The sequence below is a fragment of the Salmo salar genome, chromosome 18 (assembly GCF_965601325.2).
Source record: "Salmo salar chromosome 18, fSalSal1, whole genome shotgun sequence".
Classification (NCBI taxonomy): Eukaryota; Metazoa; Chordata; class Actinopteri; order Salmoniformes; family Salmonidae; genus Salmo; species Salmo salar.
In genome coordinates, this window is record NC_138308.1 from 92,299,973 (window position 1) to 92,321,160 (window position 21,188).

Here is a 21,188-nt window from a genome sequence, read left to right on the forward strand (position 1 = left end):
GTTACATTGCACAACCTTCAATGTTATGTCATAATTATGTACAATTCTGACAATTCTGGCAAATTAATGACGATCTTTGTTAGGAAGAAATGGTCTTCACATAGTTCGCAACGAGCCAGGCGGCCCAAACTGCTGCATATACCCTGACTCTGCTTGCACAGAATGCAATAGAAGTGACACAATTTCCCTAGTTAAAAGAAATTCATATTAGCAGGCAATATTAACTAAATATGCAGGTTTAAAAATATATACTTGTGTATTGATTTTAAAGAAAGGCATTGATGTTTATGGTTAGGTACACATTGGTGCAACGACAGTGCTTTTTTCGCGAATGCGCTTGTTAAATCATCACCCGTTTGGCAAAGTAGGGTGTGATTTCTCATTGAATCAACAGGCACCGCATCGATTATATGCAACGCAGGACAAGCTAGATAAACTAGTAATATCATCAACCATGTGTAGTTAACTAGTGATTATGTTAAGATTAAACTTATCTTATAAAAAACTATCAATGCTAGCTAGCACCTTACCGTGGCTCCTTGCTGCACTCGCATAACAGGTAGTCAGCCTGCCACGCAGTCTCCTCATGGAGTGCAATGTAATCGGCCATAATCATTGTCCAAAAATGCAGATTACCGATTGTTATGAAAACTTGAAATCGTCCCTAATTATCGGCCATTCCGATTAATCGGTCGACCTCTAGTTTGGGCAAAGACCTGGATAGTATGACAGAACTCTGCAGGCTAATTCCAACCCCTTTAGCAGTTCTGTCTTGACGGAAAATGTTGTAGTTAGGGATGGAAATTTCAGAATTTTTGGTGGCCTTCCTAAGCCAGGATTCAGACACGCTAGAACATCAGGGTTGGAGGAGTGTGCTAAAACAGTGAATAAAGCAAACTTAGCAATCTGATGTTAACATGTATGAACCCAAGGCTTTTACGGTTACAGAAGTCAACAAATGAGAGCACCTGGGGACACACGGGGCCTGAGTTAACCTCTACATCACCAGAGGAACAGAAGAGGAGTAAGATGAGGGTACGGCTAAAAGCAATAAGAACTAGTCGTCTAGTGCTTTGGGAACAGAGAATAAAAGGAGCACATTTCTGGACGTGGTAAGATAGATTCAGGGCATAGTGTACAGACAAGGGTATGGTAGAGTGCGAGTACAGTGGAGGTAAACCTAGGTATTGAGTGACGATGAGAGAGGTGGCATCTCTGGAGGCGCCAGTTAAGCTAGGTGCGGTCTCCGCATGTGTGGGGGGTGGGACAAGGGGGCTATCTGAGGCATGCTGAGCAGGACTAGGGGCTCCGCAGTAAAATAAAACAATGAGAGCTGCCCTAAACGACAGTATACAAGGCATATTGACATTAGAGAGAGGCATAAAGCAATCACAGGTGTTGATTGGAAGAGCTAAGACAACAACGGGTAAACAGCTAGGACAACAACGGGTAAATGGCGATGAATGGGCAGAGAGGGTCAGTTAGCTACACACAGGGCCTGAGTTCGAGGCTGGGGACGACAGATAAACAAAATGAAGTACCGTGTTAATGAACGGTCCAGTAGGTATCAGCTATGTAGCTGAGTGATCATAGGGTCCAATGAGCAGCATTAGATGAAACAGGGAGCCATTTGGTAGTCCCTGTGGGACTCCCAATCACAGCTGGTTGTGATACAGCCTGGAATCGAACCAGGGTCTGTAGTGACGCCTCTAGCACTGAGATGCAGTGCCTTAGACCGCTGCGCCACTCGGGAGCCCTTCTGTATGTCGAATTTTATGTTCCTTTTAAATGGCATAGAAGGCCGTTCTTGCCTTGTTTCTCAGCTCGTTCACAGCTTAGTGGAAGTTACCTGTGGCGCTGATGTTTAGGCCGAGGTATGTATAGTTTGTGTTTTCTAGTCTCTCCCCTCCCCATGTCCACCTCCCACCCGCCTCCATTCCTCTCCCTTCTCGCTCTCCCCTCCTTACCCCCCTCCATTCCTCTCCCCTCCTTACCCCCTCCATTCCTCTCCCCTCCTTACCCCCCTCCATTCCTCTCCCCTCCTTACCCCCCTCCATTCCTCTCCCCTCCTTACCCCCTCCATTCCTTTCCCCTCCTTACCCCCTCCATTCCTTTCCCCTCCTTACCCCCCTCCATTCCTTCCCCCTCTCGCTCTCCCCTCCTCACCCCCCTCATTCCTTCCCCCTCTCGCTCTCCCCTCCATTCCTCTCCCCTCCTTACCCCCCTCCATTCCTCTCCCCTCCTTACCCCCCTCCATTCCTTCCCCCTCTTGCTCTCCCCTCCTCACCCCCCTCCATTCCTCCCCCTCTCTCTCCCCTCCTCACCCATCTTCCTTGTCTGTCTTTCTGACCAGTCTTCTAGCCTGTCGGTCCATAACACTGGTCCTGGTCCTGGTCTTCTTCCAGCTGTAGTAGTACCGGACCAGGCCTGAGACCAGCTTATCAGGCAGCTGGGGGGAGGGGGGGGGAACAGAGACAGACAGGGGGAGGGGGGAGACAAAGAGAGGTGGGGAGGGGGGAGACAAAGAGAGGTGGGGAGGGGGGCGAGAGAGGGAGGGGGGACAGAGAGAGGGAGGGGGGAGACAGACAGAGAGGGAGGAGACAGACAGAGAGGGGGGGAGGGGGGAGAGAGAGGGAGGGGGGGACAGAGAGAGGGAGGGGGGGACAGAGAGAGGGAGGGGGGGACAGAGAGAGGGAGGGGACAGAGAGAGGGAGGGGGGAGACAGACAGAGGGAGGGGGGAGACAGAGAGGGAGGGAGTGGGGAGACAGACAGAGAGGGGGGGAGGGGGGAGAGAGAGGGAGGGGGTGAGATTAAAATTACACTCTGGTTCTATTTTGAAGACTGACATTCAACTCACCTCCAAGAACAACGTGGCTGGAGCTCTACTCACGCTGCCCAACAGTTACGCTCCAGTGTAAACAGGGTTTTCGCAACGCTCCAGTGTAAACAGGGTTTTCGCAACGCTCCAGTGTAAACAGGGTTTTCGCAACGCTCCAGTGTAAACAGGGTTTTCGCAACGCTCCAGTGTAAACAGGGTTTTCGCAACGCTCCAGTGTAAACAGGGTTTTCGCAACGCTCCAGTGTAAACAGGGTTTTCGCAACGCTCCAGTGTAAACAGGGTTTTCGCAACGCTCCAGTGTAAACAGGGTTTTCGCAACGCTCCAGTGTAAACAGGGTTTTCGCAACGCTCCAGTGTAAACAGGGTTTTCGCAACGCTCCAGTGTAAACAGGGTTTTCGCAACGCTCCAGTGTAAACAGGGTTTTCGCAACGCTCCAGTGTAAACAGGGTTTTCGCAACGCTCCAGTGTAAACAGTGTTTTCGCAACGCTCCAGTGTAAACAGTGTTTTTACAACGCTCCAGTGTAAACAGTGTTTTTACAACGCTCCAGTGTAAACAGTGTTTTTACAACGCTCCAGTGTAAACAGGGTTAAACAGTGTTTTCACCACGCTCCAGTGTAAACAGTGTTTTTACAACGCTCCAGTGTAAACAGGGTTAAACAGGGTTTTCACAACGCTCCGGGTTAAACAGGGTTTTCACAACGCTCCAGTGTAAACAGGGTTACAGTGTTTTTACAACGCTCCGGGTTAAACAGGGTTTTCACAACGCTCCAGTGTAAACAGGGTTAAACAGTGTTTTTACAACGCTCCGGGTTAAACAGGGTTTTTACAACGCTCCGGGTTAAACAGGGTTTTCACAACGCTCCGGGTTAAACAGGGTTTTCACAACGCTCCAGTGTAAACAGGGTCAAACAGGGTTTTTACAACGCTCCGGGTTAAACAGGGTTTTCACAACGCTCCAGTGTAAACAGGGTTTTTACAACGCTCCAGTGTAAACAGGGTTAAACAGGGTTTTCACAACGCTCCAGTGTAAACAGGGTTAAACAGGGTTTTTACAACGCTCCAGTGTAAACAGGGTTAAAACAGGGTTTTTACAACGCTCCAGTGTAAACAGGGTTAAAAAAAAGGTTTTTACAACGCTCCAGTGTAAACAGGGTTTTTACAACGCTCCAGTGTAAACAGGGTTAAACAGGGTTTTTACAACGCTCCAGTGTAAATAGGGTTTTTACAACGCTCCAGTGTAAACAGGGTTAAACAGGGTTTTTACAACGCTCCAGTGTAAATAGGGTTTTTACAACGCTCCAGTGTAAACAGGGTTAAACAGGGTTTTCACAACGCTCCGGGTTAAACAGGGTTTTCACAACGCTCCAGTGTAAACAGGGTTACAGTGTTTTTACAACGCTCCGGGTTAAACAGGGTTTTCACAACGCTCCAGTGTAAACAGGGTTAAACAGTGTTTTTACAACGCTCCGGGTTAAACAGGGTTTTTACAACGCTCCGGGTTAAACAGGGTTTTCACAACGCTCCGGGTTAAACAGGGTTTTCACAACGCTCCAGTGTAAACAGGGTCAAACAGGGTTTTTACAACGCTCCGGGTTAAACAGGGTTTTCACAACGCTCCAGTGTAAACAGGGTTTTTACAACGCTCCAGTGTAAACAGGGTTAAACAGGGTTTTCACAACGCTCCAGTGTAAACAGGGTTAAACAGGGTTTTTACAACGCTCCAGTGTAAACAGGGTTAAAACAGGGTTTTTACAACGCTCCAGTGTAAACAGGGTTAAAAAAAAGGTTTTTACAACGCTCCAGTGTAAACAGGGTTTTTACAACGCTCCAGTGTAAACAGGGTTAAACAGGGTTTTTACAACGCTCCAGTGTAAATAGGGTTTTTACAACGCTCCAGTGTAAACAGGGTTAAACAGGGTTTTTACAACGCTCCAGTGTAAATAGGGTTTTTACAACGCTCCAGTGTAAACAGGGTTAAACAGGGTTTTCACAACGCTCCGGGTTAAACAGGGTTTTCACAACGCTCCAGTGTAAACAGGGTTACAGTGTTTTTACAACGCTCCGGGTTAAACAGGGTTTTCACAACGCTCCAGTGTAAACAGGGTTAAACAGTGTTTTTACAACGCTCCGGGTTAAACAGGGTTTTTACAACGCTCCGGGTTAAACAGGGTTTTCACAACGCTCCGGGTTAAACAGGGTTTTCACAACGCTCCAGTGTAAACAGGGTCAAACAGGGTTTTTACAACGCTCCGGGTTAAACAGGGTTTTCACAACGCTCCAGTGTAAACAGGGTTTTTACAACGCTCCAGTGTAAACAGGGTTAAACAGGGTTTTCACAACGCTCCAGTGTAAACAGGGTTAAACAGGGTTTTTACAACACTCCAGTGTAAACAGGGTTAAACAGTGTTTTTACAACGCTCCGGGTTAAACAGGGTTTTTACAACGCTCCGGGTTAAACAGGGTTTTCACAACGCTCCGGGTTAAACAGGGTTTTCACAACGCTCCAGTGTAAACAGGGTCAAACAGGGTTTTTACAACGCTCCGGGTTAAACAGGGTTTTCACAACGCTCCAGTGTAAACAGGGTTTTTACAACGCTCCAGTGTAAACAGGGTTAAACAGGGTTTTCACAACGCTCCAGTGTAAACAGGGTTAAACAGGGTTTTTACAACACTCCAGTGTAAACAGGGTTTTTACAACGCTCCAGTGTAAACAGGGTTTTTACAACGCTCCAGTGTAAACAGGGTTAAACAGGGTTTTTACAACGCTCCAGTGTAAATAGGGTTTTTACAACGCTCCAGTGTAAACAGGGTTTAACAGGGTTTTTACAACGCTCCAGTGTAAACAGGGTTAAACAGGGTTTTTACAACGCTCCAGTGTAAACAGGGTTTTTACAACGCTCCAGTGTAAACAGGGTTTTTACAACGCTCCAGTGTAAACAGGGTTAAACAGGGTTTTCACAACGCTCCAGTGTAAACAGGGTTAAACAGGGTTTTTACAACGCTCCAGTGTAAATAGGGTTTTTACAACGCTCCAGTGTAAACAGGGTTTAACAGGGTTTTTACAACTCCCCAGTAAGTGTCCTCACCATCTGTTGTATACGATGGAAGCTCTTGCCATGGAAGCTGAAGGCCTGTTCAAACAGGACCTTGTCCTCTATGGTCCACTCCTCAGGAAAGGGAGTGAAGTTAGCCAGGTCAGCAAGGGAACACTCCACATCATGTTTATGCCACAGCAACATCCCCAGGGCCTGGACAGACAGAGAGAGAGCAGTGACATTTAGAGACAGGGCCTGGACAGACAGAGAGAGAGAGAGAGTAGTGACATTTAGAGACAGGGCCTGGCCAGACAGAGAGAGAGAGAGAGAGAGAGAGCAGTGACATTTAGAGACAGGGCCTGGCCAGACAGAGAGCAGTGACATTTAGAGACAGGGCCTGGCCAGACAGAGAGCAGTGACATTTAGAGACAGGGCCTGGCCAGACAGAGAGCAGTGACATTTAGAGACAGGGCGTGGACAGACAGACAGAGAGAGAGTAGTGACATTTAGAGACAGGGCCTGGTCAGACAGAGAGAGAGCAGTGACATTTAGAGACAGGGCGTGGACAGACAGAGAGAGAGCAGTGACATTTAGAGACAGGGCCTGGACAGACAGAGAGAGAGAGAGAGAGAGCAGTGACATTTAGAGACAGGGCCTGGACAGACAGAGAGAGAGCAGTGACATTTAGAGACAGGGCCTGGCCAGACAGAGAGAGAGAGAGAGCAGTGACATTTAGAGACAGGGCCTGGTCAGACAGAGAGAGAGAGAGAGCAGTGACATTTAGAGACAGGGCCTGGTCAGACAGAGAGCAGTGACATTTAGAGACAGGGCCTGGCCAGACAGAGAGCAGTGACATTTAGAGACAGGGCCTGGACAGACAGAGAGCAGTGACATTTAGAGACAGGGCCTGGCCAGACAGAGAGCAGTGACATTTAGAGACAGGGCCTGGACAGACAGAGAGCAGTGACATTTAGAGACAGGGCCTGGCCAGACAGAGAGCAGTGACATTTAGAGACAGGGCCTGGCCAGACAGAGAGCAGTGACATTTAGAGACAGGGCGTGGACAGACAGAGAGCAGTGACATTTAGAGACAGGGCCTGGCCAGACAGAGAGCAGTGACATTTAGAGACAGGGCCTGGCCAGACAGAGAGAGCAGTGACATTTAGAGACAGGGCCTGGACAGACAGAGAGCAGTGACATTTAGAGACAGGGCCTGGCCAGACAGAGAGCAGTGACATTTAGAGACAGGGCCTGGACAGACAGAGAGCAGTGACATTTAGAGACAGGGCCTGGCCAGACAGAGAGCAGTGACATTTAGAGACAGGGCCTGGACAGACAGAGAGTAGTGACATTTAGAGACAGGGCCTGGCCAGACAGAGAGCAGTGACATTTAGAGACAGGGCCTGGACAGACAGACAGACAGAGAGAGCAGTGACATTTTGACCCAGGGGAGGGGAACAGACTGGAGGATGAATTCCCAGTGTCACCCTATTCCCTATATAGTGCATTATTTTGAACCAGAGCTCTATGAGGTAACTACACAGAACAGAAATATAAACGCAGTGTTGGTCCCATGTTCCATGAGCTGAAATAAAAGATCCCAGAAATGTCCCATATGCACAAAATGCTTATTTCACTCAAATTTGTGAACAAATTTGTTTACATCCCTGTTAGTGAGCATTTCTACTTTGCCAAAATAATCCATCCACCTGACAGGTGTGGCATATCAAGAAACTGATTAAAACAGCACGATCATTACACAGGTGCACCGTGTGCTGGGGACAATAAAAAGGCAATTTTAAAAAAATGTGCAGTTTTGTCACACAACACAAGTTTTGAGGGAGTGTGAAATTTGTTTGCTGAATCCAGGATTGTCCACCAGAGGTGTTGCCAGAGAATTTAACGTGAATTTCTCTACCATAAGCTGCCTCTGTCATTTAACCTGTCTGGGCTAGGGGGCAGTTTTTTCACGGCCGGATGAAAAACGTACCCAATTTAAACAGGTTACTACTCTGGCCCAGAAACTAGAATATGCATATCATTAGTAGATTTGGATAGAAAACACTGAAGTTTCTAAAACTGTTTGAATGGTGTCTGTGAGTATAACAGAACTCATATGGCAGGCAAAAACCTGAGAAAAATTCAACCAGGAAGTGGAGGATCTGAGAATTGTAGTTCTTCTTTCTAGTCCCTTTCGAAACTACACTATCTGTGGGGTCACGTTGCACTTCCTAAGGCTTCCATTGGCTGTCAAAAGCCTTCAGAAAGTTGTTTCAGCATTCTCCTGTCACTGGGCAGATAATAGGAGCTCAGTCACTGAGTGGACTGCCTGGGGACAAAAAGATTAGATTTGCGCGGTCCCGCGAGCACGCTGTTCCTTCTTTTTCTCCTTGAATGAATACGCTATTGTCCGGTTGGAATATTATCGCAATTTTACGTTAAAAATACCATAAAGATTGATTTTAAACAGCATTTGACATGCTTCTAAGTACGGTAATGGAACTTTTTGTGTCTCGAATTGCGCTTGCGCGGTATGCCTTTGGATAGTGACCTGAACGCACGAACAAAACGGAGGTATTTGGACATAAATATGGATTATTTCGAACAAAAACAACATTTCTTGTGGAAGTAGCAGTCCTGGGAGTGCATTCTGACGAAGATCAGCAAAGGTAAGAGAATATTTATAATACTAATTCTGAGTTTAGGTGACCCCGAATTTAGCGGGTGTCTGTATAGCTTGCTATGATGGCGAGCTATGTACTCAGAATATTGAAAAATATGCTTTCTCCGTAAAGCTATTTTAAAATCTGACACAGTACTGTATCTATAATTCTTAAAATAATTCTTATGTATTTTGTCAACGTTTATGATGAGTATTTTTGTAAATTCACCGGACGTTTTTGGTGGGAATGCATTTTCTGAACATCACGCGCCAATGTAAAATGCTGTTTTTGGATATAAATATGAACTTTATCAAACAAAACATACATGTATTGTGTAACATGATGTCCTAGGAGTGTCATCTGGTGAAGATCGTCAAAGGTTAGTGCTTCATTTAGCTGTGTTTTGGGTTTTTGTGACATATATCCTTGCTTGGAAAATGGCTGTGGTTATTTTTGTCTATGTACTCTCCTAACATAATCTAATGTTTTGCTTTCGCTGTAAAGCCTTTTTGAAATTGGACAATGTGGTTGGATTAAGGAGAAGTGCATCTTTAAAATGGTGTAAAATAGTCGTATGTTTGAGAAATTGAAATTATTAGATTTTTGAGGTTTTGTATTTCGTGCCATGCTGTTCCATTGGATGTTGGCTAGGCGTTCCGTTAGCGAAATGTCTGTCCTCAACAGGATAAGCTACTGACAACGAACACAATTGCATTTTATCTTTGGTAATTTCTATCGCCGTCATCACCTCATGTTTCAGCAGGATAATACACAACCCCATATCGCAAGGATCTGTACACAATTCCTGGAAGCTGAAAATGTCCCAGTTCTTCCATGGCCTGCATACTCACCAGACATGTCACCCATTGAGCATGTTTGGGATGCCCTGGATCGACTTGTACGACAGCGTGTTACAGTTCCCACCAATATCCAGCAACTTCGCACAGCCATTGAAGAGGAATGGGACGACATTCCACAGGCCACAATCACCAGCCTGATCAACTCTATGTGAAGGAGATGGGTCGCGCTGCATGAGGTAAATGGTCACACCAGATACTGACTGGTTTTCTGATCCACACCTCTACCTTTATTTAAGGCATCTGTGACCAACAGATGCATATCTGTATGTGAAATCCATAGATTAGCACCTACATTTTTTTTTGACTGATTTCCTTGAACTGCAACTCAGTAAAATCTTTGAAATGTTTTGTTTCTATTTGTTCAGTATATTTACTGTTTGTATAAAGTTAGATTGATTGAGTGTACCTGTTCCATGTTGTAGCCATGCTTCTCTTTAGCCATCAGAATATACTCATCCACTGGGGGGAGAGAGCAGAGAGAGAGCAGAGAAAGAAAGAGAGTGAGAGGCAGAGAGCGAGAGCAGAGAGAGAGCAGAGAAAGAGAGAGCAGAGAGAGAGCAGAGAAAGAGAGAGCAGAGAGAGAGCAAGAGAGCAGAGAGTTGTTTATTTCACTTTTGTTTATTATCTACTTCACTTGCTTTGGCAATGTTAACATGTGTTTCTCATGCCAATAAAGCCCTTAAATTGAATTGAGAGAGCGCAGAGAGAAGAGCGACAGCAGAGAGAGAGAGAGAGAGCAGAGAATAAAAAAAAAAAACTGTCAGCTAATAGTATAGTGTGTGTTTACACATGGCGTCAGAGATGAGGCTGTTGGGGCACCACACCAGCATACTCCTCTGCTCCTTCTCATTGTAGCGGCTTGGAGTGTCTGTGCATACACACACACACACACACACATTAGTCATACATTCCTTATTTTCTCTCACTCCATCTGTCACATACACAGCCAAATAATCAAATCCCCCTCCCCTCTCTGGTACCTGGGTTTAACTCAGGTATCTGTGCCTGGTAGTCTCCTCCCACTCGAATCATACTGTCTGTGGAGAGAGAGAAAATAGGGATGAGTGGAGGAAGAGAGAGACATCAGCAGAGAGAGTATTAGCAATAAGCCCAGAGAGAGAGAGAGAGAGAGAACTAACAAGCCCAGAGAGAGTGTTAGCGATAAGCCCAGAGAGAGAGAACTAGCGATAAGCCCAGAGAGAGAGATGGCGATAAGCCCAGAGAGAGAGAGAGAGATAGCGATAAGCCCAGAGAGAGAGAGAGAGATAGCGATAAGCCCAGAGAGCAAGAGAGATAGCGATAAGCCCAGAGAGAGAGAGAGTTAGCGATAAGCCCAGAGAGAGAGAGAGAGAGTTAGCGATAAGCCCAGAGAGAGAGAGAGAGTTAGCGATAAGCCCAGAGAGAGAGAGAGAGTTAGCGATAAGCCCAGAGAGAGAGAGAGAGTTAGCGATAAGCCCAGAGAGAGAGAGTTAGCGATAAGCCCAGAGAGAGAGAGTTAGCGATAAGCCCAGAGAGAGAGAGTTAGCGATAAGCCCAGAGAGAGAGAGTTAGCGATAAGCCCAGAGAGAGAGAGAGAGAGTTAGCGATAAGCCCAGAGAGAGAGAGAGTTAGCAATAAGCCCAGAGAGAGAGAGAGCGCGAGTTAGCGATAAGCCCAGAGAGAGAGAGAGAGAGTTAGCGATAAGCCCAGAGAGAGAGCGAGAGAGTTAGCGATAAGCCCAGAGAGAGAGCGAGAGAGTTAGCGATAAGCCCAGAGAGAGAGCGAGAGAGAGAGAGAGTTAGCGATAAGCCCAGAGAGAGAGTTAGCGATAAGCCCAGAGAGAGAGCGAGAGAGTTAGCGATAAGCCCAGAGAGAGCGCGAGTTAGCGATAAGCCCAGAGAGAGAGCGCGAGTTAGCGATGAGAGAGAGAGCGCGCGCGATTTAGCAATAAGCCCAGAGAGAGAGAGCGCGAGTTAGCGATAAGCCCAGAGAGAGAGAGCGCGCGCGATTTAGCGATAAGCCCAGAGAGAGAGAGAGAGAGCGCGCGAGTTAAAGATAAGCCCAGAGCGAGAGAGCGAGTTAGCGATAAGCCCAGAGCGACAAGCACAGACGAGCAGAAAGAGAGAGATTTGTCTCAGGCTGTTGGCGGTAGGTGCACCCGATTCAGCTGCCATGCGCTCTGGGTAGGCCAACTGTTGCCATTTTGAACCATTTCATGTATGAGGGCACAAACTCTGCTTTCCTGGCGGGCCCAGAGAGCAAATCAGGTGCACTATAGGCCTACCGCTGGCCAATCGGATGGCTCAGATTTCCGTGTCTGCAGTAATGTAGCATGGCATTAAAGAAAGCTACTGTGAGATTTCAAGATGTTTAAATCCACGACTAGAGAGAGACTGTCAAGATGTTTAAATCCACGACTAGAGAGAGACTGTCAAGATGTTTAAATCCACGACTAGAGAGAGACTGTCAAGATGTTTAAATCCACGACTAGAGAGAGACTGTCAAGATGTTTAAATCCACGACTAGAGAGAGACTGTCAAGATGTTTAAATCCACGACTAGAGAGAGACTGTCAAGATGTTTAAATCCACGACTAGAGAGAGACTGTCAAGATGTTTAAATCCACGACTAGAGAGAGACTGTCAAGATGTTTAAATCCACGACTAGAGAGAGACTGTCAAGATGTTTAAATCCACGACTAGAGAGAGACTGTCAAGATGTTTAAATCCACGACTAGAGAGAGACTGTCAAGATGTTTAAATCCACGACTAGAGAGAGACTGACAAGATGTTTAAATCCACGACTAGAGAGAGACTGTCAAGATGTTTAAATCCACGACTAGAGAGAGACTGTCAAGATGTTTAAATCCACGACTAGAGAGAGACTGTCAAGATGTTTAAATCCATGACTAGAGAGAGACTGTCAAGATGTTTAAATCCACGACTAGAGAGAGACTGTCAAGATGTTTAAATCCATGACTAGAGAGAGACTGTCAACGAATACAGCAAAGATGATACTGTGAGATTTCAAGATGTTTAAATCCACGACTAGAGAGAGACTGTCAACGAATACAGCAAAGATGATACTGTGAGATTTCAAGATGTTTAAATCCACGACTAGAGAGAGACTGTCAACGAATACAGCAAAGATGATACTGTGAGATTTCAAGATGTTTAAATCCATGACTAGAGAGAGACTGTCAACGAATACAGCAAAGATGATACTGTGAGATTTCAAGATGTTTAAATCCACGACTAGAGAGAGACTGTCAACGAATACAGCAAAGAGCTGCTGGTTTTATGAGTGACTTCATGTTTAAACTTCTTACTCAGCACTGTCAACACTTTGTATTCAACACTTTTATAAGCCATAAAATGCACATTATTCCTATTTCCACTCAGTGCTACAACAAGCAGTGCAGCAGTAATGAATGAGTAGGAAAGTGTATCTATAGGCTTTGTTGTTGTCGTTATTATTAGTGGATTGGGTCTTTAATATCAAGGACCTGCTGTTTTCGACTCTCTCTACCGCACCTGCTGTCTCTAACTCTGAATGATCGGCTTTGAAAAGCCAACTGACATTTACTCCTGAGGTGCTGACCTGTTGCACCCTCTACAACCACTGTGATTATTATTATTTAACCCTGCTGGTCATCTATGAACATTTGAACATCTTGGCCATGTTCTGTTATAATCTCCACCTGGCACAGCCAGAAGAGGACTGGCCACCCCTCAGAGCCTGGTTTCTCTCTAGGTTTCTTCCTAGGTTCCTGCCTTTCTAGGGAGTTTTTCCAAGCCACCGTGCTTCTACATCTGCATTGCTTGCTGTTTTAGGCTGTTTTCTGTATAGCATTTTGTGACATCTGCTGATGTAAAAAGGACTTTATAAATACATTTGATTGATTGATTTCACTTTGTCTGTTCACAGGAGTGTTTGAATGAATGTTTACATGAAGCAGAAACAATGTGGTGCGACTCCAGTTTTGCCATCAGCTGGAAGACGGTGTCCCCTTTTAGGTCAGTGTCAGTGGAGGAAAGGGAGAGCGGAGAGATGTTGAGGTGGACCATCAGTCTGCCGCTCTCTTCCTCCGCTGAGACTGACCATCAGATGCAGGCACCATCAGCCCAGTAAAATAAAAAGCACATGATTTAAAAATGTATGCTCACTCAGCTGTGTTTCACAAGTAATACAACAACAACAGATCTATTACCTGGTGTGATCATATAGCCTACCTCAAATGTAGAAATATACATTTTAAGAAATGTCCCGAACAACAATGCATTGGCAGGGCAATTCAAGCAAAACCAACATGCAGTGATAATGTATTGGGCCTATAGCTTCCTTCCGTTTTTTTTTGTTTAAGTCATGCTATTAAAAAAACAGAAATCTGAGCGGTAGATCTCAACTTGCATTTTGACTCAAAGTGATATTGACTCAGAAAAAGAAGGTTGGTGACCAATGTTCTAGAGTTTTTCCCTGTTAACACCATCAATGTGGTAATTGTGATCGACTGGACACAATATTAGCCACTTCAATGCAACATACCTGGGATTTTTTTTCTTCTCAAAACTATGCAAAGTATTTTGTTGTAGGACTCTATTGTATAGACATGCACTATTCAGCACAGACTAGTGCACCATAACCAATCAGAGCTGCAGTAGGCCTATATGCATATAGCCTATTGCCAAATATGGATCTGTGCCAGGCACTTTGAACTGGACTGTGTTTACAGTATGAGCGGCCGTGAGTAGATGCGCTTGTTTTGAGATCAAAGTGAGAGCTGCATGTAGCGACGTGTTCACATTTTGTTCATATTCTTTACTAGTTAGTGAGTTATTTTGGAGACCTTCTTGAATAAGCTAAGTAGCCGAATAGGTAATTTATCACATTCTCTGTAATAATGGTATGGGAATAATAATGCATTTTATTTTGTAAAGTGGTATCTTGCATCAAGCAACATTTTCAGTCACCTCCTTGTCTGAAGGACAAGTGGATCAACAGGTTAATGTCAAGCCCTGCATGTTATTTTTTCATAAGTCTAATGGAATGTAGGCCTTCATTGAACACTGAATGATAGAACAGCTGTTTCCATGTTAAAATGTTATGGGATGCATTTTCTCCATTGTGTTCGATTCCAGGCTGCATCACAACCGGCCATGATTAGAAGTCCCATAGGGCGGCGCACAATTGGCCCAGCGTCACCCGGGTTTGGCCGCCGGTAGGCAGTCATTGTAAATAAGAATTTGTTCTTAACTGACTCGCCTAGTTAAATAAAGGTTCATTAAATAAAATGAAAGACCACTCTGTTAGGCCTACATTATGATCAAATATCATCAGTAAACTACACGGCCACTGTGAAACCTGTAACTTAATGAGGGTACAGCCTCGGTGCCTGTAACTTAATGAGGGTACAGCCTCGGTGCCTGTAACTTAATGAGGGTACAGCCTCGGTGCCTGTAGCTTAATGAGGGTACAGCCTCGGTGCCTGTAGCTTAATGAGGGTACAGCCTCGGTGCCTGTAGCTTAATGAGGGTACAGCCTCGGTGCCTGTAGCTTAATGAGGGTACAGCCTCGGTGCCTGTAACTTAATGAGGGTACAGCCTCGGTGCCTGTAACTTAATGAGGGTACAGCCTCGGTGCCTGTAACTTAATGAGGGTACAGCCTCGGTGCCTGTAGCTTAATGAGGGTACAGCCTCGGTGCCTGTAGCTTAATGAGGGTACAGCCTCGGTGCCTGTAGCTTAATGAGGGTACAGCCTCGGTGCCTGTAGCTTAATGAGGGTACAGCCTCGGTGCCTGTAGCTTAATGAGGGTACAGCCTCGGTGCCTGTAGCTTAATGAGGGTACAGCCTCGGTGCCTGTAACTTAATGAGGGTACAGCCTCGGTGCCTGTAGCTTAATGAGGGTACAGCCTCGGTGCCTGTAGCTTAATGAGGGTACAGCCTCGGTGCCTGTAACTTAATGAGGGTACAGCCTCGGTGCCTGTAGCTTAATGAGGGTACAGCCTCGGTGCCTGTAACTTAATGAGGGTACAGCCTCGGTGCCTGTAGCTTAATGAGGGTACAGCCTCGGTGCCTGTAGCTTAATGAGGGTACAGCCTCGGTGCCTGTAACTTAATGAGGGTACAGCCTCGGTGCCTGTAACTTAATGAGGGTACAGACTCGGTGCCTGTAGCTTAATGAGGGTACAGCCTCGGTGCCTGTAGCTTAATGAGGGTACAGCCTCGGTGCCTGTAACTTAATGAGGGTACAGCCTCGGTGCCTGTAACTTAATGAGGGTACAGCCTCGGTGCCTGTAACTTAATGAGGGTACAGCCTCGGTGCCTGTAGCTTAATGAGGGTACAGCCTCGGTGCCTGTAACTTAATGAGGGTACAGCCTCGGTGCCTGTAACTTAATGAGGGTACAGCCTCGGTGCCTGTAACTTAATGAGGGTACAGCCTCGGTGCCTGTAACTTAATGAGGGTACAGCCTCGGTGCCTGTAGCTTAATGAGGGTACAGCCTCGGTGCCTGTAGCTTAATGAGGGTACAGCCTCGGTGCCTGTAACTTAATGAGGGTACAGCCTCGGTGCCTGTAGCTTAATGAGGGTACAGCCTCGGTGCCTGTAACTTAATGAGGGTACAGCCTCGGTGCCTGTAACTTAATGAGGGTACAGCCTCGGTGCCTGTAGCTTAATGAGGGTACAGCCTCGGTGCCTGTAGCTTAATGAGGGTACAGCCTCGGTGCCTGTAACTTAATGAGGGTACAGCCTCGGTGCCTGTAGCTTAATGAGGGTACAGCCTCGGTGCCTGTAACTTAATGAGGGTACAGCCTCGGTGCCTGTAACTTAATGAGGGTACAGCCTCAGTGTTCACACTAAAGACGTGCTGGAAGTTGCACATTTCTTAAATGGAAGCAAACAGAACGAGGGACTGTGTTTGTCTGTTGTGAACTCTTCAGTGCTTTTGTTTGAGCGTGTGTGTATTTTCCTGTCCTGAACTGAGTTGGTATGCCGACAGTAAGAGTCTGATGAGACGCTAGTGAGCACGATTACAAGCACACAATAATGAGATTTATTGTGGATAGTTACATTAATATAATAGTTTGATTAAAACTTGTACCGTAAATTCCGGACTATAAGCCGCAACTTTTTTCCCACGCTTTGAACCTCGTGGCTTAAACAATGCCGCGGCTAATATATGGATTTTTCCCGCTTTCAATTATTATTATTATTTTTTTAAACATTCTGTGACGTGCTCAGTTTTTTGGCGGCATGAAGCTTTCATTAGACCAATGAAATTGCCGAACAGGTTAAGGTCAAACAACTTTTTTGTTTACTGTTTAGATTAAATCGAGCGCGCTCAAACTTCCCATCATTCTGATTACGGTAGTCATTTTGTCACCCTCATCATGGCAAAGACACGGAGAAATGCATATGATGCAGCTTTCAAGTTGAAGGCGATTGATCTGGCAGTTGGAAAAGGAAATAGAGCTGCTGCACGGGAGCTTGGTCTTAATGAGTCGATGATAAGACGTTGGAAACAGCAGCGTGAGGAATTGACTCAGTGCAAAAAGACAACTAAAGCTTACTGCTCATTTTTTATTTTTTGTTACAAGCCGTGTTTCGTTAAAGCCTGTGTAAAGTTAATTAGTTTCAATGTACCGGTAGGCACCTGCGGCTTATAGACATGTGTGGCTTATTTATGTTCAAAATAAAAATAAAAATTAAATTCAGTGGGTATTATATTATATTCAGGTGCGCTTAATAGTCCGGAAATTACGGTACATGCTTTGAGAGAACAATTTCTCTAATAATTCTGTTTACACGGACACATCTGAGATCAGGCTGCCTGGTGGGACTTTTGATAAATGCAGAAAAATCACCAATCAAAATAAACTTTATACCATGTTATTTTTTGCCAGTGTACCCGAATTTGTCCAACAGAAACTTGTTTTAGTTGCAAAAATGAAACGTTTCAACTGTTTGACAGAATGAATACACCCATGGTGTGTGTGTGTGTGTGTGTGTGTGTGTGTGTATGTGTGTGTGTGTGTGTGTGTGTGTGTGTGCGCACCGTGAGCGTGCTCCTCATCGCTGCTGTCCTCCTCCGAGTGTTGGTTGTTTCCATTGGTTTTAGCCCTGCTCCTAGACAGAACGCTGCTCCCCGACCGCTCCATCACCGAGGGCATACTGCAACACACACACACTACATCACCGAGGGCATACTGCAACACACACACACACACACACACACACACACTACATCACCGCGGGCATACTGCAACACACACACACACACTACATCACCGAGGGCATACTGCAACACACACACACACACACACACACACACACACTACGTCACCGAGGGCATACTGCAACACACACACTACATCACCGAGGGCATACTGCAACACACACACACACCACACACTACATCACCGCGGGCATACTGCACACACACACACACACACACACACACACACACACACACACACACACTACATCACCGAGGGCATACTGCAACACACACACACTACATCACCGAGGGCATACTGCAACACACACACACACTACATCACCGAGGGCATACTGCAACACACACACACACACACACACACACTACATCACCGAGGGCATACTGCAACACACACACACACACACACACTACATCACCAAGGGCATACTGCAACACACACACACACACTACATCACCGAGGGCATACTGCAACACACTACATCACCGAGGGCATACTGCAACACACACACACACACACTACATCACCGAGGGCATACTGCAACACACACACACACTACATCACCGAGGGCATACTGCAACACACACACACTACATCACCGAGGGCATACTGCAACACACACACACACACACTACATCACCAAGGGCATACTGCAACACACACACACACACACACACACTACATCACCGAGGGCATACTGCAACACACACACACTACATCACCGAGGGCATACTGCAACACACACACACTACATCACCGAGGGCATACTGCAACACACACACACTACATCACCGAGGGCATACTGCAACACACACACACACACACACACACACACTACATCACCGAGGGCATACTGCAACACACACACTACATCACCGAGGGCATACTGCAACACACACATACACACTACATCACCGAGGGCATACTGCAACACACACACACACACACTACATCACCGAGGGCATACTGCAACACACACACACTACATCACCGAGGGCATACTGCAACACACACACACACACACTACATCACCGAGGGCATATTGCAACACACACACACTACATCACCGAGGGCATACTGCAACACACACACACACACTACATCACCGAGGGCATACTGCAACACACACACACACACTACATCACCGAGGGCATACTGCAACACACACACACACACACTACATCACCGAGGGCATACTGCAACACACACACACACACTACATCACCGAGGTCATACTGCAACACACACACACACACACCACATGACCGAGGGCATACTGCAACACACACACACTACATGACCGAGGGCATACTGCAACACACACACACTACATGACCGAGGGCATACTGCAACACACACACACTACATGACCGAGGGCATACTGCAACACACACACACACACACACACACACACACTACATGACCGAGGGCATACTGCAACACACACACACACACTACATCACCGAGGGCATACTGCAACACACACACACTACATCACCGAGGGCATACTGCAACACACACACACATCACTGAGGAAAAGTCTTGTCACCAATCAGCATTAACTCAACCCAGCAACAAAATACCAAACATCCAAAGCCCTCAGTATAGCAGAGATTAACAATCTGTTTTCCACTAAGTACACGTACATGCACACTAATAATTGAATATGAAATTGATTATGGCAGTAGGCCGAGTACGGCATCAGACGTGTAAAAACTTTTCCTCTCCTAAAAACGGTGTGAGATCATAATTTATGTAAGAATACGCCGATTTAAAACACTGTTTTTAAGAGTAATCTTTCAAATGATTAGGACATGGAAACACCTTTTTAAGCAGAGTCCCAGCACTGTGTGTTTGACCTGTACATGTATCAACACCAGCAGTTCAAGACTCGCTCCCTCTTGTGCAAGTCAAGTGAGTTCAGAACAACTGAAAGTATCTTATCTTTGAAATAGTTTTCACATACAAACTTGTATCTGTCCGAACTCTGAATAAAATGTTCTTCCCAAAAATAACATGGTCAGTGTGGTAGAGCGTTTATTTTGGATTGGTGATTTTCTGCATTTATCACAAGTCTCATCAAGCTGCCTGATTTCAGATGTGTCCATGTAAACAGGATTATTAGGGAAATTGTTGTTCTTGCAAAGCATTTAAACGTTTTAAACAAGTGTTTATATTAAATCAGACTATCCACAATCAATCACATTATTGTGTGCAATGTAACCGTGCTCACTACTGTCTCATTCTCATCAGCCTGTTACTGTCTGGTTATCAACACCAACTGTTCATAATAGCAAAAATACACAGATATACCAACCTGGTCTCAGAGCATTTCGTATTATTCTGTACGTAAAATCAAGATACTCCATTTAGTACATTATGTATCAATTTGTGGACGTCCATCACTCCATTTCGTATGATATGTTACGAATTACAATTAGTATTATATAAGTTACAAATTCGCAAAAAGTAAAATATGTTACAAATTTTCAATAAGTAGTTAGCGATGCTTATGCCTTATGTAACCATCTGTTTTATTTAATCATACAAAAACATCACACTAAATGGAACATCTCTGAGATACGTACAGAATAATACTAAATTATCTGAGACCAGGTTGCATATACACACACACACAATCAAACAAAAGCAATTTGGCGTTCACAACAGACAAATAACACAGTTGCACATGATCCACATGTATTAGGCTACACAACGAGGAGTCACATGTTCAACTATCAAGTGGGGAAACATCAAAACACACCACACACACAGCCTATGCAACACTATGTGTGTGTGGTGTGAAGTTAGTAAGATATGAGGTAAGTTTTCTGTCTAACGTTCGTGCTGTGACACAAAAGACTAGACGGTCACCTCCGGACAAGACAATTTCCGGTTTCAAATATTCCCGTTAAACCGACATTGTCGTTATACCGACCCCAAGTCGGTGTGAAACAAACTCTACATACAGTTATCAAATTAATAGAACAGTTGTACATTCAATAGCTGTCCATTTTTTGGGGGGGTACATTTTGTCGCAAAATGGGTCAGTCAAAAAGAGCCGGGTTCCACACAATGTAAGCATCATCACAAAGTTCACTTAACTGTAATATCACAACACTACACTACAATTTTAGGACGTATGTTTTTTGTTGTTGTTGTGATAATAACCTTACAAGCCTAATTTAAGAAAATGATTTCTTGTAATACTGATTAAAAACCACTGAAATACAATATTGCAGTAGTATAATTTTCAGCCTCATTCACAATGCTGTTGGCCTTTGTCTACTAGCCTGATGCTGGTCCAAGACACACAAACGGTGCCAGTCTGTGTGTAACAGCAAACTCACACTTTAGGTTAGATTGTAGACTAATCAAGGCAACAACAACAAAGTAAATGTCATGGCAACAGATTAACTATATGAACAAATATCAAAGTTATTTATCGACATCATGAATGTCCCACCGGTCGCCAAAGCCCGCCCCATTCACTTTTTGTTTAACTTGATTGATTGATTACATGGACCAGCCAACACATTTCTAGCGATCTACGTTAGCTGAAACATAACCTTAGC

At 45.3% G+C, this 21,188-nt stretch overlaps 1 protein-coding gene across 5 annotated transcripts in view; it reads right to left on the reverse strand.

The window, feature by feature from the left end:
- The window catches only part of rcor2 (REST corepressor 2), a 36,548-nt gene that overhangs the window by 14,328 nt on the left and 1,032 nt on the right, over nt 1-21,188 (reverse strand). For 2 of the 5 annotated variants that reach the window (XM_045700527.2, XM_082965311.1), the window contains exons 2-7: nt 17,433-17,548; nt 10,382-10,438; nt 10,189-10,269; nt 9,808-9,860; nt 5,930-6,091; nt 2,325-2,449 (exon numbers count right to left, since the gene is read on the reverse strand). In XM_045700527.2, the coding sequence (XP_045556483.2) occupies nt 2,325-2,449; nt 5,930-6,091; nt 9,808-9,860; nt 10,189-10,269; nt 10,382-10,438; nt 17,433-17,547 (593 nt within the window). In that variant the 5' untranslated portion in view covers nt 17,548. The remainder of the gene's footprint in view (nt 1-2,324; nt 2,450-5,929; nt 6,092-9,807; nt 9,861-10,188; nt 10,270-10,381; nt 10,439-17,432; nt 17,549-21,188) is intronic. The other 3 variants (XM_082965313.1, XM_082965312.1, XM_082965314.1) reach the window with 2 other exon arrangements.